Source organism: Oncorhynchus tshawytscha, linkage group LG06, assembly GCF_018296145.1.
Source record: "Oncorhynchus tshawytscha isolate Ot180627B linkage group LG06, Otsh_v2.0, whole genome shotgun sequence".
Lineage (NCBI taxonomy): Eukaryota > Metazoa > Chordata > Actinopteri > Salmoniformes > Salmonidae > Oncorhynchus > Oncorhynchus tshawytscha.
Window position 1 is genome coordinate 40,675,997 of NC_056434.1, and position 17,892 is coordinate 40,693,888.

A 17,892-nucleotide genomic window follows, 5' to 3' on the forward strand; every position below is an offset into this window, starting at 1 on the left:
AACAAGTCTGCAATATGTCTCAATAGAGTGATTGTGATTGGCTGGAGGTATAAAATAACTTTCTTCTAAAAGGAGTCGTAGTATGTGCAGGTGAGAAACCTACATGTTCAGTAGAAATCTCACGATTGGGGGAGCTAAAGTATCCCCTTAAAACGGATGTTTCTAAAATACTTAAACATGTCTACCTTAACATCAAAATTGTTGCACTGAGTTGTAGGCACAAAAGTTAACCCTTTATTAAGAAAGGAGACATGGGCAGGGCTCAATATCTTGCTTGATAAATGAAGAACACTCAGTCCCGTGGGTTCTGGGAACGTGTGAATGGTCCCCTCTGCCTCTGGTAGTCATTTCTTCTTACCCTGTCGGGCGCTGCATCTCGTCGGTGCCCGCGGCCACCTCCGTCCTAACGTCGGCCCAGTCTCCCGTTGGATAAAAAACTGGCACTGGAAGCCGATGAGGTGCTGGTTGTAGAGCGTTGGTCAGATGGGGGTGTAAGTGGCAGCCCTCCTGCGTCTGTCATGGAGAGGAGGAGCAGGAGCAGGAGCAGGACCTCTTTTATCAGGGTTTCTCCAGAAGTAGACTTTATCCTTGGCCTTGTCTTTTTTGTCTTGGTTGAATTTCTTGATTTTAAGTTCCTTTTATTTCTGTAGACAGCTTGTCCTGGAGTGCTTGGTTAGTTTGCATCAGTTAATTGAATATGCCATCATTAACAGCTCCTTGCAGAGCTGTGCGTTTCTCTTTAATCGTGTTATCCATTTCAGTAAAATCAACAATTAATGTCAACAATTAATGTCTTTAAATCAATTGAGCATTTGTTCAGGATGGCACACCAGCGCTCACAGAAATCATCTGTGCGTTGTCCCAATGATGGTTCTTTTTGCCACCTGAGTCCCCGTGGAATAATGTCTTGACGCACATAATCACTAAGAGTGACTATATGTAGATGCATTCTCTTCTGGCACTTAGATAAATGTAACAGTTATTTTGAGAGGTCAGAATTGCCCCCCGGCATGTCAAAAAGCGACTCCGATACAATTATCTTATTAAGTTTCCTTTGGCTGTGTTCAAAGTAATCTCGTTTGGGTCTTTGACCAGTGTCTTGAAAATAATTAGCATTCGGCATCGTTTTAGAGATTTTTGTCGGTAGGGTGCTGTTTACTGGGTAACAGAATAATCTATAGGCGAAAGAAACGCACACCGTATACCACGGGTATGACAAAACTTTTATTTTTACTGCTATACTTCATTTTTACTGCTGTGCTTAAGAACAGCCCTTAGCCGTGGTATATTGGCCATATACCACATCTCCTCGGGCCTTATTGCTTAATTGATCCCCTATGAGGCATTTTCGTCCCATTGGGCTCAGGGTTGAAGCAACCCTGGTTTAAAACACCTATTGATGAAGTCAAAGCCAGAGGGTATGTATTATTGTACCGTACTTAAGGACCTTAAAAATCAGGCAAATAATCCTGTAAGGAAGTGATTCTCAACTGGTGGGTAAGAACCCAAATTTGGGTCGCGGCACGTTTTGAATGGGTCGCGGCACGTTTTGAATGGGTCGCGGCACGTTTTGAATGGGTCGCGGCACGTTTTGAATGGGTCGCGGCACGTTTTGAATGGGTCGCGGCACGTTTTGAATGGGTCGCGCACGTTTTGAATGGGTCGCGGCACGTTTTGAATGGGTCGCGGCACGTTTTGAATGGGTCGCGGCACGTTTTGAATGGGTTGCACGTTTTGAATGGGTCGCGGCACGTTTTGAATGGGTCGCGGCACGTTTGAATGGGTCGCGGCACTTTTTGAATGGGTCGCGGCACGTTTTGAATGGGTCGCGGCACGTTTTGAATGGGTCGCGGCACGTTTTGAATGGGTCGCGGCACGTTTTGAATGGGTCGCGGGTGTTTGAGTAAAAAGTATGAGTATTAAAAGAATACTCCAGTCTGAATTTGGAGTAAACAACTTTAACCAGGTAAAAAGTGATTACATTATTTCATCTCTCAACAATTGTTCTTCAATCACAGTATTTTCAATATACGCTGAGTGTACAAAACATTAGGAACTCCTTCCTAATATTGAGTTGCACCCCCTTTTGCCCAAGGTGTCGAAAGCGTTCCACAGGAATTCTGGCCCATGTTTTCTCCAATGCTTCCCACAGTTGTCAAGTTGGCTCGATGTCCTTTGGTTGGTGGACCAATCTCGATACACACAGGAAACTGTTGAGCGTGAAAAACCCAGCAGTGTTGCAGTTCTTGATACAAACCGGTGCGCCTGGCACCTACTACCATACCCCGTTCAAAAGCACTTGAATCTTCAGTCTTGCCCATTCACCCTCTGAACGGCAAACATACACAATCCATGTTTCAATTGTCTCAAGGCTTAAAAATCCTTATTTTTTTCCTTCTACACTGATTGAAGTGGATTTAACAAGTGACATCAATAAGGGATCATAGCTGTCATATGGTCAGTCTGTCATGGAAAGAGCAGATGTTTTTAATGTTTTGTGTACTCGGTGTAATTCGTTCATTCATATAAAAGTATTCTATATTATGGCAGAATTGTTGAAGCCCGGTGCATCTCAGCAACAGATTTCAGATGTTCAGATCCCATATATTCCATCAAATATTCACAGCACTTTATTTTGAACCTGCCTCTTTTTGTACTCTGTAGCCACTCTGGCCAAACATACTGTACTTTGTAAGCAGTTAATCAAATGGATGGAAGTAATCCTTGTTGTCAGGCTAACTGTGTCTCTGTTCTGCCCTGGGGGTGTGGTGGATAATACACTGACTTTGGATGGTTGTTATCTCTGTGTGCGCATTTGCACGTACGTGTGTGTTTAGGAGCTGGGCATCAAACACCCTCTGCACAGGAAGAAGCTCCAACTGGCCCTGCAGGCTCTGGGCTCTGAGGAGGATGACAATAAGGGCAAACTGGACTACAACTGGGTGACCAGTGAGTAGATGAACTGCCAGTATGGGGTCAAGGTTTTATACTGGGGTTTTACTATGCCTTACATCATCTCATGTTTTCTAAATTATATGGTGGGTGTTTTTGAATGAATTGTAATCCAATTTACTAGTTATAAATTTGATTCAAGTGCTCTCAAAATGCAAGTTTGATTTCTGATGGCAAAATTGACTGGCAGGTTGGCAAATCTCACTCTCTTTCTTGCCCTCTCTCACCTTCTCTCCCCCTCTCTCGTCTCCTTCTTCAGGATGGCTGGATGACATTGGCCTGCCTCAGTATAAGACCCAGTTCGATGAAGGGAGGGTGGACGGCCGCATGCTGCACTATATGACAGTAGTGAGTCAGACCGACTGATGCTCGCGCACACACACACCCACCAATATTCCTGTCCTCAGGCCATGCATGGGTCTGATCAGAGCCACAGATAGAGATATATATATATATGTCGTATGTCTCTGGGCATAATGATCACACTGCTAGTTCACATTAGGCTGAACAGACTGAACAGCGTGGATTAGTAACACTGGAGAAGGCATAGTCTTACCCTCTGGACGCAATCACTACACAATGGCTTGATATAAGACCGCTCACAAAAACACTTGCCATGCACCACACTACGATTTGTTTTTTTCCATCGCTTTCGTGCAATTCTCACAAGTACAGTGCCTTCGGGAAGTATTCAGACCCATTGAATTTTCCACATTTTGTTACGTTACAACCTTATCCTAAAAGTGATTAAATAAATCAAAAAAATACTCAGCAATCTACACCCAATACCCCATAATGACAAAGAGAACAGGTTTTTAATTTTTTTTGTGCAAATTTATGAATAATAAACAAAAATGACCTTATTTGCATAAGTATTTGGACCCTTTGCAATTAGACTGAAAATTGGGCTCAGTTGTATCCTGTTTCCATTGATCATCCTTGAGATGCTTCTACAACTTCATTGGAGTCCACCTGTGGTAAATTAAATTAATTGGACATGATTTGGAAAGTCACACACCTGCCTATATAAGGTCCCACAGTTGACAGCGCATGTCAGAGCAAAAACCAAGCCATGAGGTTGAAGGAATTGTCCATAGATCTCCGAGACAGGATTGTGTCAAGGCACAGATCTGGGGAAGGGTAACAAAACATTTCTGCATCATTGAAGGTCCCCAAGAACACAGTGGCCTCCATCATTCTTAAATGGAAGAAGTTTGTGTATTACTTTGTTAGTTACAGCGAGCAAGGACAACCAGCACCGTCAATCATAGTTAACGAGTTGTAATGTTATTCCACCATTGCCTCTCATATACCATAAGAGTGTCATAAACCATCACTCAGAACCCCATCAATACATTTTTTTTTCTTCATCTATCTGTTTTTTTTTTAAATATACAAATGTACACATTTCATCAAGTAATGCCAATTCACAAATATCAATTCTTCTCTGTTTTCCAATAGTCAATCATGAACATATCAAAACAAACCCCAACAACTCAATGAGTCAGTCTATGAGTCCATTAAACATCGCCACTGAATATTCAGTCTTTCTGGAGGCCTGCTGGCCCTCTCAGACCTGTGCAGGGTCTAAGGCTCTGTGTTTGAAGCTTCTGGCCACTCCTAGTACCTTCTGTCACATCCCCACTTGTTCTCCATTCTTTGGAGTCCAGTGGCAGTATGCCAGTGTCCTCAAACGTCAGCTTCAGCTGTAGGGCCCTATCATTCACAGCTAATGACAGTCATTCAGGCAGAAACTAGGCAACATGGAACGCAACTTGCGTCCCATTTTAAGATTTCTGCAGGTAACCGGCCACATTCCAAGGGCGCTGTTCTGTAAGACAATAAAGCCAAGTATTGATCAGTCCCACTGTGTGCTGCCTTTTTTTAAGAGTCTCTTCACGATTTGCACACCTTTTTTCAGCCTTCCCATTATTTTTAGGATATAGCGGACTAGAGGTTATATGTCTGAACTCCTAATGCTCTGCAAACATCTAAAACTCACTGCAAGCAAACTGAGGTGCATTATCAGAAACAACCACTAGGGGGAATCCCATGCCTAGCCAAACATTATTTCAAGTGCAAAATGACAGTCTTGACAAGTAGTCGATAGTCAACAAATAGTCCTTACCATTGCAGTGAAACAAGTCGACTCCAACCTTTTCCCAGGCTGTGGTGGGTACCTCTCCCATAACCATGGGCTCCTTAGGCTGTCTAATGAAATTTGAGATGTCACAATTTCCCACCATTTGCTCAATGTCAGAATTTATATTTGGTCAATAAAGGGACTCTCTGGCCCTTCACCTACATTTCTCAGCTCCCAGATGTCCTTCATGTACACTCTTTAGCATCTCCTGACGCATTAAAGTAGGTATCACCATTCTGTTATTCTTCAACAGCACACAATTGACCACTGACAGCTCTGCTTACAAGAGCCTTTTTGATAGCCATTTTCCAGATTATGGATCACCTTGCAAAGAATGGGATCTGTTGTCATCTCTAAAACAATTCTCTGTCGTTGCTGCTCTGAAACAGGAAGGGACTCCATGACCATATCCACATGCAAGGAAACCTCTTCCTCCATAGACTCCCGATTGAGGCTGATTTGGGCCACCACAGATAGAGCCCTAGAGAGGGCATCTGCTACCACTAAAGTTGACCCAGGCACATTGGTTAGAACAAAATCATAGCGTTGCAATCTAATCAACATCCTTCGAAGACGAGGAGGCATGCCATTCAGATTGTTTTGAGAGATTGGAATAAGGGGTTCACGGTCTGTTTCTAGAATCACCTTTTAAGCCGTAAATGTAACAGTGGAACTTCTTACGACCAACCCTAGGCACTCCTTTTCTATTTGAGCATAACACTTCTCGGCATCAGTCAAAGAACGGGCCACATAAGCCACAGGCTTCCACACATCTTGATGGAGGCGTCCATGGTCACCTTAGTAAGCCTTGTCAGGTTCGAGAAAAGTTAGCACTTGCTATTCAGCCAAAATGTTCTTTACATTGTTCCACTCTCTTTCATGTTCTCTGTTCCACGAGAACTCTGTCTTGTCCTGAAGGAGTGTCCTTAAGTTCACTGTTTTAGCTGACAGATTAGCTGACAAACTTTCCCAAATAATTGACCATACCCAAAAACCTGGTAAATATCTTTCCTATCTGTTGGATTAGCCATCTTCCTCACCGCATTGACCTTGGTATGATCAGACTGCACACCCTCCAATGATAGCCCATCTCCAAGAAATGTGATTTGCTTCACACAAAACTGACGTTCAGCCCGATTTAGCTTCAAACCATGTTTCTGAACCCTCTGCAGATTATTTTCCAACCGCTCATTTTGTTCCTGAATAGTGGACCCCCAGACCAGGAAATCAACACACACACAAACTCCCTCTAACCCCTCAATGACCCTTTCCATGGCCTTGTGAAAGAGCTCAGGGGCAGAACTTATGCCAAAAGGTAACCTCTTATAGGAATATCTTCCAAAGGGGGTATTGACTGTACAAAACTTGGTGCTGGCTGCATCCAACCTCACCTGCCAGAATCCATTTGAAGCATCCAACTTGGAGAAATAATGTGCGCCAGCCATTTCACACACTATCTCATCCCTCTTAAGAATCTTAAAATGTTCCTTTTGATACATTTATTAAGGTCTTCGGGGTCCATACACACTCTCAGATCGCCATTCCTTTTGCGAACAACACCATGAAATTGACCCAGTTGGTTGGCTCCTCTGTTTTCACGAGCACATCGAGTTTCACCATTCTTCCCAACTCCTCCTTTAGATCCTTCTGTAGTGGCACCGGTACTCTGCGTGGTGCATGAATCACTGGCTTGGCATTCTCTCTGAGGGTAATCGAGTGAAGGAGAGGTACTGCTCCAAATCCTGTGAACACATCCGAATATCTTTGATCAATCTCCTCACCATTTTGATTACTTGTCACCCGTTGAACACTGTGCAGCCAGTCAGTCATTAAAGGTGTACACTCGCTTAACCAGTCTCAACGACTCACATGCTGGATTCCCCAAGAGAGAATCATGCCCCTCTGGTACAATCACAAACATAAGTGTGTGGCTTCTTGTTTTTCGCTTTACAGTTAGCCGACACAAAATTTTAGTCTCAATTGCGTGGCCATTGTACGTTTTGAGAGCCACAGCCTTTTGCATGATGACTGGTTTGTGCTTTAACTCATGAACATCCCTCATATTAATTAGGTTGACTTTAGCTCCTGTATCCAGCTTTAAGGTCAAAATTGTACCATTGACCACTAGTGGTTCAACCCAATGGTCACTAGCTATAGTATGGACCTGTGATGGTTCTTGCCCATCCTCCATGCGCCCCCTTGTGTCCTCACAGTGCCCACAAACAAATCACTTTGTTCATTCTCCTCCATTTCAATAGTGTGAACATTTTGTCCCCCATACTTGTCCTTTGCGATACACATTTTTCCCAAAAATGTTTTTTCCCCTTGCACTTGTAGCGAAATGTCACAAAGGCAGGACACTTCCTGTTAGATTCATATTGCTTGTGAATCCTTTGATCAAAGTCATATTGCTTGTGGCTTCTTTGCTCATAGCGCCCCCTTGTGTCCTTATCTACAATATCCACTGCTGCGCTTTCCACCTCCATAGCAGTGCTTGCTGGTGTGGAGCTACAGGTTTTAATATGCGATTGTGCCAGCTCATTCACCTGACATATATTTTTACTGCAATGTCCAAATGTAACTCACTTTCCCTCAGAAATCTTTCTCTCTGGAGTCATTTATACCAAACACAGTCTTATCTTGAAGCATAGATGAGGTTAGGTCTACAAAATTATGTCTGTGCTTTTAATTTCAAATCAGTAAGAAAGACGTCAAACTTTTCACCTTGCTGTTGTATACGACAGTGAAACACAACATTCATATGTCTCGTTGTTCTTAGTTGAACAATATGCATCAAACTGATCCAGTTCCTCCGTGAACTCGTCTTTATCCTCATTTGCAAACGTGAAGGTATTGAATATATCGATTGCCTGAGTACCCGCTATAGTAAGAAAAATAGCAACTTTACATTCATCCGGCTCCTTCGTAACTCCAATGGCAGACATATACAGCAAAAACCCCTGCCGAAATGTTTTCCAATTCGTATCCACATTCCCATCCAGGCTCAAAGCCTCTGGTGGCTTGATTATATCCATTGCACTTACATAAACTCCAACATTCACAGAAAAAAACATGATTTCCACTCCTAGTACCATGTATTGCTTGCTTAGTTACAGCGAGCAAGGACAACCAGCACCACCGTCAATACAGTTTGGAACCACCAAGACTCTTCCTAGAGCAATCGGGAGTGAAGGGTCTTGGTTAGGGAGATGACCAAGAACTCAATGTGCACTCTGACAGAGCTCTGTAGTTCCTCTGTGGAGATAAGAACCTTCCAGAAGGACAACTATCTCTGCAGGACACCACCAATCAGGCCTTTATTGTAGAGTGGCCAGACGGAAGCAACTCCTCAGTAAAAGTTACATGACAGCCTGCTTGGAATTTTCCAAAAGGCACCTAAAGAAACAAGATTCTCTCGTCTGATGAAACCAAGAATGAACTCTTTGGCCTGAATGCCAAGCGTCACGTCTGGAGGAAACCTGGCACCATCCCTACGGTGAAGCTTGGTCACCACCAGCAATATTCTGTGGTGTTTTTTCCAGTGGCAGGGACTTGGAGACTAGTTAGGATCGAGGCAAAGATGAACGGAGCAAAGTACCAGAGAGATCCTTGATGAAAATCTGCTCCAGAGCGCTCAGGCTGGGGCCAAGGTTCACCTTCCAACAGGACAACGACCCTAAGCACACAGCCAAGACAACGCAGGAGTGGCTTCGGGTGGCCCAGCCAGACTCCAGACTTGAACCTGAACAAACATCTCTGGAGAGACCTAAAAATAGCTGTGCAGCAACGCTCCCCATCCAACCTGACAGAGCTTGAGAGGATCTGCAGAGAAGAATGAGAGAAACTCCCCAAATACAGTTGTGCCAAGCTTGTAGTGTCACACCCAAGAAGACTCTAGGCTGTAATTGCTGCCAAAGGTGCTTCAAAAAGTACTGAGTAAAGGGTCTGAATAATTACGTAAATGTGATATTTATTAATCTTTTCTCTTTTTTTATTTGTCATTATGGGGTATTGTGTGTAGATAGGTTACAGCCTTATTCTCATCAAACAAAATGTGGAACAAGTCTGAATACTTTCCGAAGGTACTGTGTGTGTAATAGCTGTGTGTGTGTGTGTGTGTACAGTAAACATGTTTCCAAAAGGGAGTTGCTGGGGTCTTTTTGATGGGGGGTTTACACTGCTTTACTAAAATGTAATTGGCCAATACAGTACTTTATTACTGTAAAATGTGCCATTTACTTAAAAGATGCTTTTATCCAATGGGACAACAGTGAGTCCAATACAATGCGTGATTACAATACAGGTATGTGTAGGTGTATGATTGCCATCTGTATTAGCATGCGACTCTCCTCCAGGCCATGGGTGAGGCATGCGATGACATCAATCCAGACCAATGTCAGGTTTGGATTCGCCATGCCAACCATTTTTTCACCAGGCGAATGAACAATGAGGACATTGACTGCAATGTCGATGAGAACCTATGGCTGAGAGTAGAGTTAGTGCTTGATGCAAACTAGTGCCTGCTAAACGTTAAGTTTCTTTCATTTGTTTAATTTGTTGCTGGGTTTTTCACACTCAACAGTTTCCCGTGTGTATCAAGAATGGCGCCGAAGGAGAGGGCCGCCGTTTTACGATCCGTAACCAATTGTGCTGATGTGTGTTTTTTTGCGTTATTTGTTTCTGCCACCGTGTCTTATGACCAAAAAGAGCTTCTTTGATATCAGGGGAACGATTACTCACCCCGTACTGGATGCATTTTTCTTCTTCAACGAGTCTGATGGGAGGGATTTACTCCGAACACCCGACAAGGCCCTCATCCCCGTCATTCGCAGGAGGAAAAGACGGAGGAATCGTGGACGACGGTCCGGGTGCCTTGTAAGGATCTGTCGCTGAGAGGGTAATTGACCTTTACCATCAGTTCTATTAGCCAACTTACAATCAATCAATAATAAAATTAACTACGAGCACGTATATTCTACCAACGGGACATTAAAAACTGTAATATATTTCACTGAGTCGTGGCTGAACGACAGCATGATTAACATACAACAGGTGGGTTTTAAGCTTTTTCGGCAGGATAGAACAGCAGGCCTCTACCTGAGGTAGAGTATCTTATGATAAGCTGTAGACCACACTATCGACCAAGAGTGTACATCAATTTTTTTCGTAGTTGTCTATATACCACCACACACCGATACTGTCCCTAAGACCGCTGTATACGGCCATAAGTAAACAGGAAATCACTCATCCAGAGGCGGTACTCCTAGTGGCCGGGGACTTTAATGCTGGGAAACTCAAATCAGTTTTAAACCTGTCCCTGACGGAGTCTGTAATACCAAGATGTTTCAAGCAGACCACCATAGTCCCTGTGCCCAAGAACACTAAGGTAACCTACCTAAATGACTACTGACCCGTAGCACTCACATCTGTAGCCATGAAGTGCTTTGAAAGGCAGGTCATGGTTCACATCAACACCATTATCGCAGAAACCCTAGAACCACTCCAGTTGCATACCGTCCCAGCAGATCCACAGATGATGCAATCTCAATTGCACTCCACACTGCAAGGAACACATACAGTTGAAGTCAGAAGTTTACATACACTTAGGTTGGAGTCATTAAAACTTGTTTTTCAACCACTCCACAAATTTCTTGTTAACAAACTATAGTTTTGGCAAGTCTGTTGTGTCATGCACAAAGTAGATGTCCTAAGTCATTTTTCTAACAATTGTTTACAGACAGATTATTTAACTTAATTAATTCACTGTATCACAATTCCAGTGGATCAGAAGTTTACATACACGAAGTTGACTGTGCCTTTAAACAGCTTGGAAAAATCCAGAAAATGATGTCATGGCTTTAGAAGCTTCTGATAGGCTAATTGACATAATTTGAATCAATTGTAGGTTTACCTGTGGATGTATGTTCAAGGCCTACCTTCAAACTCAGTGCATCTTTGCTTGACATCATGGGAAAATCAAAAGAAATTAGCCAAGACCTCAGAAACAATATTGTAGACCCCCACCAGTCTGGTTCATCCTGAAGGTACCACATTCATCTGTACAAACAATAGTACAAAAGTATAAAGACCATGGGACCATGCAGCCCTCATACCGCTCAGGAAGGAGACGCGTTCTGTCTCCTAGATATTAACAATCTTTGGTGCGAAAAGTGCAAAATCAATCCCAGAAAAGCAAAGGACCTTGTGAAGATGCTGGAGGAAACGGGTACAAATGTATCTGTATCCACAGTAAAACCAGTCCTATATCGACATAACCTGGAAGGCCGCTCAGCAAGGAAGAAGTCACTGCTCCAAAACCGGCATGAAAAAGCCAGACTACGGTTTGCAACTGCACATGGGGACAATTGTCATTGTTTTTTGAGAAATGTAATCTTGTCTGATGAAACAAAAATAGATTTTTTTTTGGCCATAATGACCATCGTTATGTTTGGAGGAAAGAGGGGGATGCTTGCAAGCTGAAGAACACCATCCCAATCGTGAAGCACAGGGGTGGCAGCATCATGTTGTGGGGGTGCTTTGCTTCAGGAGGGACTGGTGCCCTTCACAAAATGGATGGCATCGTGAGGTAGGAGAATTGTGGATATATTGAAGCAACATCTCAAGACATCAGTCAGGAAGTTTAAGCTTGGTTACAAATGGTTCTTCCAAATGGACAATGACCCCAAGCATTCTTCCAAAGTTTTGGCAAAATGTCTTAAGGACAACAAAGTCAAGGTATTGGAGTGGTCATCACAAAGCCCTGACCTCAATCCCATAAATTTGAAAAGTGAAAAAGTGAAAACTGAAAAAATGTGGCCAACAAACCTGACTCCGTTACACTAGCTTTGTCAGAAGAAATGGGTCAAAATTCACCCAACTTATTGTGGGACGCTTGTGGAACGCAACCCGAAACGCTTGACCCAAGTTAAACAATTTAAAGGCAATGCTACCAAATACTAATTGAGTGTATGTAAACGTCTGACCCACTGGGAATGTGATGAAAGAATAAAAGCTCAAATAAGTCATTCTCTCTACTATTATTCTGACATTTCACATTCTCAAAATAAAGTGGTGATCCTAACTGACCTAAGACAGGGAATTTTTACGAGGATTAAATGTCAGGAATTGTGAAACTGAGTAATGCATTTGCGTAATGTCTATGTAAACTTCTGACTTCAACTGTATGTGAGAATGCTACTCATTGACTACAGCTCAGCGTTAAACACCATAGTGCCCTCTTAGCTCATCACTAAGCTAAGGACCCTGGGACTAAACACCTCCCTCTGCAACTGGATCTTGGACTTCCTGACAGGCCGTCACAGGTGGTAAGAGTAGAGAACAACACATCCGCCATGCTGATCCTCAAAACGGGGCCCCCTCAGGGGTGGGTGCTCAGTCCTCTCCTGTACTCCCTGTTCAGTCATGACTGCATTGCCAGGCACAACTCCAACACCAAGTTTCGGCAAACAGCCTGATCAACGATGAGACAGCCTATAAGGAGGAGATCAGGACATGGTCTTGTGGTGCCAGGACAACCTCTCCCTCAATGTGATCAAGACAAAGGAGATGATTGTTGACTATAGGAAAAGGAGGACCGAGCACACCCCATTTTGTCATTGACGGGGCTGTCGTGGAACAGGTTGAGAGCTTCAAGTTCCTTGGTGTCCACATTACCAACAAACTATCATGGTCCAAACACACCCAGACAGTCATGAAGAGGGCACAACAAAGCCCCCTCAGGAGACTGAAACGATTCGGCATGGGTCCTCATCCTCAAAAGGTCCTCTGTGTCAGAGGAAGGCCCTAAAAATTGTCAGACTCCTGGCACCCTAGTCATAGACTGTTCTCTCTGCTACAACACGACAAACGGTACCGGAGCACCAAGTCGAGGTCCAAAAGGCTTAACAGCTTCTACCCCCAAGCCATAAGACTCCTGAACAGCTAATCCAAGGGCTATTCAGACGCCTCTCTTACTCTGCTGCTACTCTCTGTTTATAATGAATGCAGAGTCACTTTAGTAACTACTTACATGTAGATATTACCTCAACTAACCTGTGCCCCCTCACATTGACTCTGTACCGGTACCACCTGTATTTTGCCTTGCTTGTTATTTTGCTGCTACTGTTTAATTATTTATTACTTTTATTTTCTATTTTTTACTTATCTATTTTTTTACTTAACACTTATTTTAAAATCGTAACTTATTCAAGCATTGTTGGTTAAGGGCTTGTAAAGTAAGCATTTCACTGTATTTGGCGCATGTGACATACAATTTGATTTGAATGGTCCACCACCATTCAAATCAATGATTGTGAAAGATGTCTTTAATGACCACACCTTTGATTAAACATGGGATAGAAATTATATTTCCAGTCAATTATGATGGGTGTATTGCATACTGTGAAAACAGTGTAATGTACTATCATTTACAGTACTGTAGCATATACTTTCTTTGCTATTGGATTAACTGGTTGTTAAAACAAGTAAATTGAGAAGATATTGTTTCAGTGATTAAATCAAACTGTTCTCATGGTATTTCACATACCTATATTTTGAATATAAGACTTACTGCGTTACAAGTGTTACCAGTTTGGCATTTTGTACTAGACTTTTGAGAATTCACTGCATACTTGTGAAAATAGCAGCAACGCGATTGGGGAAAAAAATGGTATTATCTTGATATTACTTCGGTCAAGACAAGCATATAGAATCTCATCAGATTATATGACTTTACCTGCTGGGTAGTAGGTTTTTTTCTTTGCTTAATGAAAAACTCATCACTAAGTCAACTGAGGGCTCCTGCCGGCTTTTTCCGTCTGACCTGACATATTACTCTTAACATTCTTGTTCCTGTGTGTCCTCTGTTAGGATGACCTGTTGTCTCTGAAGGTGGGCAGTGTGCTCCACCACCTCAGCATCAAAAGAGCCATCCAGGTGCTACGCCTCAACAACTACGAGCCCAACTGCCTGCGCCGACGGCCCTCCGATGAGGTTAGGCCACTGGAACACTGGTCGTTTTCATTAGGCAACAAACGCAAGACAACTGACTGAAACAGGGCTTATTGTTGCTTTCCGTTGTTTTATAGTTTTCTGATGTGGGCCCTAATGAACACAACCCTGGTTCCAGGGATACATGAACACTTGTCAATGCTACTGTTGTGAAGGCTCATGTCCTCACCCATAACCTCTGGCCACGTCCCTCCATTGCCACTCACCTCACCTGTCTTCACGTTGCTCATTAGCACCCATGACTATTTAAGCAGTAGTTTCTCCCTCTAGTCTTCCTTATTCCTGTTGGTGAATGCATGGGGCGGCCAATTTATATTTTCCTTCCAATGTTGTGCTTGACGGACAATAAACATGTTGAGCTCCTGTTGGAGAAACTCCCCGCTGAGCAGTTTAGTGAATTCAAGCATTTCATCTGTACAGTCGTGGCCAAAAGTTTTGAGAATGACACAAATATTAATTTTCACAACGCCTGCTGCCTCAGTTTGTATGATGGCAATTTGCGTATACTCCAGAATGTTATGAATAGTGATCAGATGAATTGCAATTAATTGCAAAGTCCCTCTTTGCCATGCAAATGAACTGAATCCCCCAAAAACATTTCCACTGCATTTCAGCCCTGCCACAAAGGACCAGCTGACATCATGTCAGTGATTCTCTCGTTAACACAGGTGTGAGTGTTGACGAGGACAAGGCTGGAGATCACTCTATCATGCCGATTGAGTTCGAATAACAGACTGGAAGCTTCAAAAGGAGGGTGGTGCTTGGAATCATTGTTCTTCCTGTGTCAAATATGGTTACCTGCAAGGAAACACGTGCCGTCATAGTTTCTTTGCATAAAAAGGGCTTCACAGGCAAGGATATTGCTGCCAGTAAGATTGCACCTAAATCAACCATTTGTCGGATCATCAAGAACTTCAAGGAGAGCGGTTCAATTGATATGAAGAAGGCTTCAGGGAGCCCAAGAAAGTCCAGCATGTGCCAGGACCGTCTCCTAAAGTTGATTCAGATGGCCCGGTGTCAAAAAGGCAGCAAAGAAGCCACTTCTCTCCAGGAAAAACATTAGGGACAGACTGATATTCTGCAAAAGGTACAGGGATTGGGATGCTGAGGACTGGGGTAAAGTCATTTTCTCTGATGAATCCCCTTTCCGATTGTTTGGGGCATCCGGAAAAAAGCTTGTCCGGAGAAGACAAGGTGAGCGCTACCATCAGGCCTGTGTCATGCCAACAGTAAAGCATCCTGAGACCATTCATGTGTGGGGTTGCTTCGCAGCCAAGGGAGTGGGCTCACTCACAATTTTGCCTAAGAACACAGCCATGAATAAAGAATGGTACCAACACATCTTCTGAGAGCAGCTTCTCCCAACCATCCATGAACAGTTTGGTGATGAACAATGCCTTTTCCAGCATGATGGAGCACCTTGCCACAAGGCAAAAGTGATGATTAAGTGGCTCGGGGAACAAAACAGATATTTTAGGTCCGTGGCCAGGAAACTCCCCAGACCTTAATCCCATTGAGAACTTGTGGTCAATCCTCAAGAGGCGGGCGGACAAACAAAAACCCAGAAATTCTGACAAACTCCAAGCATTGATTATGCAAGAATGGGCTGCCATCAGTCAGGATGTGGCCCAGAAGTTAATTGACATCATCTGCATCTTCCATACCAGACTGGTCAGGTTGAGTCGTCAGCCATCATCACCCCGTATACCCACATGTGCAACCTGCTATTCAGCTGATCACCACATTAGTAGATGTGCACACTTCAGACAGATTACCAATGACCAGACGGTAAACTGGATCCAGAACCTCAAGAGATGCTGGTGCTGTGCCCGAAACCACCAAGCTGAAAAATGCGATCAATCCACAACATTATCCTGCATCCTTTCCCCATGTGCTCCTGCGTTTGTGTGAAATAAAACCCCACTATTTGGATTCCTGCTATCTCGTTTCATTTGCATTCTTATCGATGTGCCATGGTGGCACTTTGAACTCTGAACCAGTCAAACCTTCTTATAAAGTCCACCTTTTCTATAGTTACTGTACCATCCCCTTTTTGTTGTTTACTCATTCTCTACTTCTTCAATCTACACAAGTGTTATCATATCCTGTCGCTCAGTCATTTGTTGTGTTGATAAACACATTATGTTCTTCTGATTTGTCAGAACAATATCACACCAGCAGAGATCTCCCAGTGGACCAATCACAGAGTAATGGAGTGGCTGAGATCAGTAGACCTGGCGGAGTACGCCCCCAACCTGAGGGGCAGCGGCGTGCACGGGGGACTCATGGTGAGAAAGAATGATCAGATTTAATGTGGCCCAAAATTGTCTTAATAATTTAAACTCGAATATCTAAAACCAGATAGAGACTGCGTAGAAATGATGATGGGTTATTTCATCTATGAAACTTTGGTTATTTATAATTTTATCTTTACAATGAGAAGTGGGATAGGTTGAGACGCATCCCAATCTCATAATGTTCCCTCTTCCCCCAGGTGCTGGAGCCTCGGTTCAATGTGGAGACCATGGCCCTGCTGCTGAACATTCCCCCCAACAAGACCCTGCTGCGGAGGCACCTGGCCACCCACTTCAACCTGCTGGTGGGATCTGAGGCCCAGGGGCTCAAACAGGATTATCTAGAGAACCCTGACTACACCCTGCTTACAGCCACCGCCAAGGTCAAGGTAGGGGTCAAAGGTAGTGCACAATATAAGAAATATGGTGCTATTTTGGATGCAGCCATGGTTTTACTGTAGGTAGGTAGGGGTGAGGAGTGATGGAGAAGGGGAAGATGTGGGTTTGGCTGTGGTAAGATATTGTTCTCATGTGTTTGACACTGGTTTTGGTTATTAATTTTAGTCTCAATTCATAATCATTTGAGAATTGATCTGTTCCCACCAGCTGAGGAAGATGACATTTGGGAGCTTTGGCAGCCTGAGAAAGAAGAGGCAGGATGAGAGTGAGGAGTATGTCTGCCCCATGGACGTGGAGATGCCAAAGGGACGTAGCTTCCAAAAAGGCTATGAGCTCTACGAGGACGATCTGGACCGGCTAGAACAGGTCAACTTCTGGTTTGGTCCCAGATCTGTTTTTGCTGTCTTGCACAACTCCTATGCTGATTGTAGCCCACGCATTTTGGCCTGACATTTCTCTGTAGTGGCGGCATTGTGCTCAGTACACATGTTCTCCAAATAATAAATAAGTCATCACATCAATACTTACATTCAACCTCCACCTTTAGATTGTTCTCTAAATGTTTAGAGTTTGGTCGTCAGTACCGTGACAGGAGATGTATTGAACACTGAGGCACACTGTGCCTACTTAGTGTTCAGCTGCTCTGAAGGAATACACAAACAGGTCTACTAACAGGTGTTTTTAGTAGTGGTGTTGAGTGTCAAAAAACGTATCTGTTATTGTAGATGGAGGACTCCGAGGGAACTGTGAGGCAGATTGGAGCCTTCTCTGAGGGCATCCAAAACTTGACGGTATGAAGGAAACTATCTTGTGTTAGTGTTATGTTGATATGGTTTGTGGATAACAATATGTCACTATATTTGGGTAGTCCCATATAGATGATCAACAGATGGTCATGCGATCAACAAACTATCTGTTGATAAGCAACATATTGCAAGGTTATGGTTAGGTTTAGAATAAAGGTTAGGGTAAGGGTTAAAGTTGAGGGTTAGTGGATAGTTAGTTCAAATGTTGTTGACAGAGTATTGAACATCTACTAAGGACTATCCAAATAGTTGTACTAAACAATATTTTAGGGTAGAGGCCTTTGTGACA

The 17,892-nt window shown here is 43.4% G+C and overlaps 1 protein-coding gene across 4 annotated transcripts in view; it reads left to right on the forward strand.

Annotated features, from left to right (window-relative positions):
- The window catches only part of LOC112232094 (liprin-beta-1), a 74,743-nt gene that overhangs the window by 53,841 nt on the left and 3,010 nt on the right, over positions 1-17,892 (forward strand). For all 4 annotated transcript variants that reach the window (XM_024398891.2, XM_024398892.2, XM_024398893.2 and 1 more), the window contains 7 exons: positions 2,838-2,949; positions 3,212-3,300; positions 13,964-14,086; positions 16,267-16,392; positions 16,599-16,787; positions 17,005-17,163; positions 17,523-17,588. In XM_024398891.2, coding sequence (XP_024254659.1) covers positions 2,838-2,949; positions 3,212-3,300; positions 13,964-14,086; positions 16,267-16,392; positions 16,599-16,787; positions 17,005-17,163; positions 17,523-17,588 — 864 coding nt within the window. The remainder of the gene's footprint in view (positions 1-2,837; positions 2,950-3,211; positions 3,301-13,963; positions 14,087-16,266; positions 16,393-16,598; positions 16,788-17,004; positions 17,164-17,522; positions 17,589-17,892) is intronic.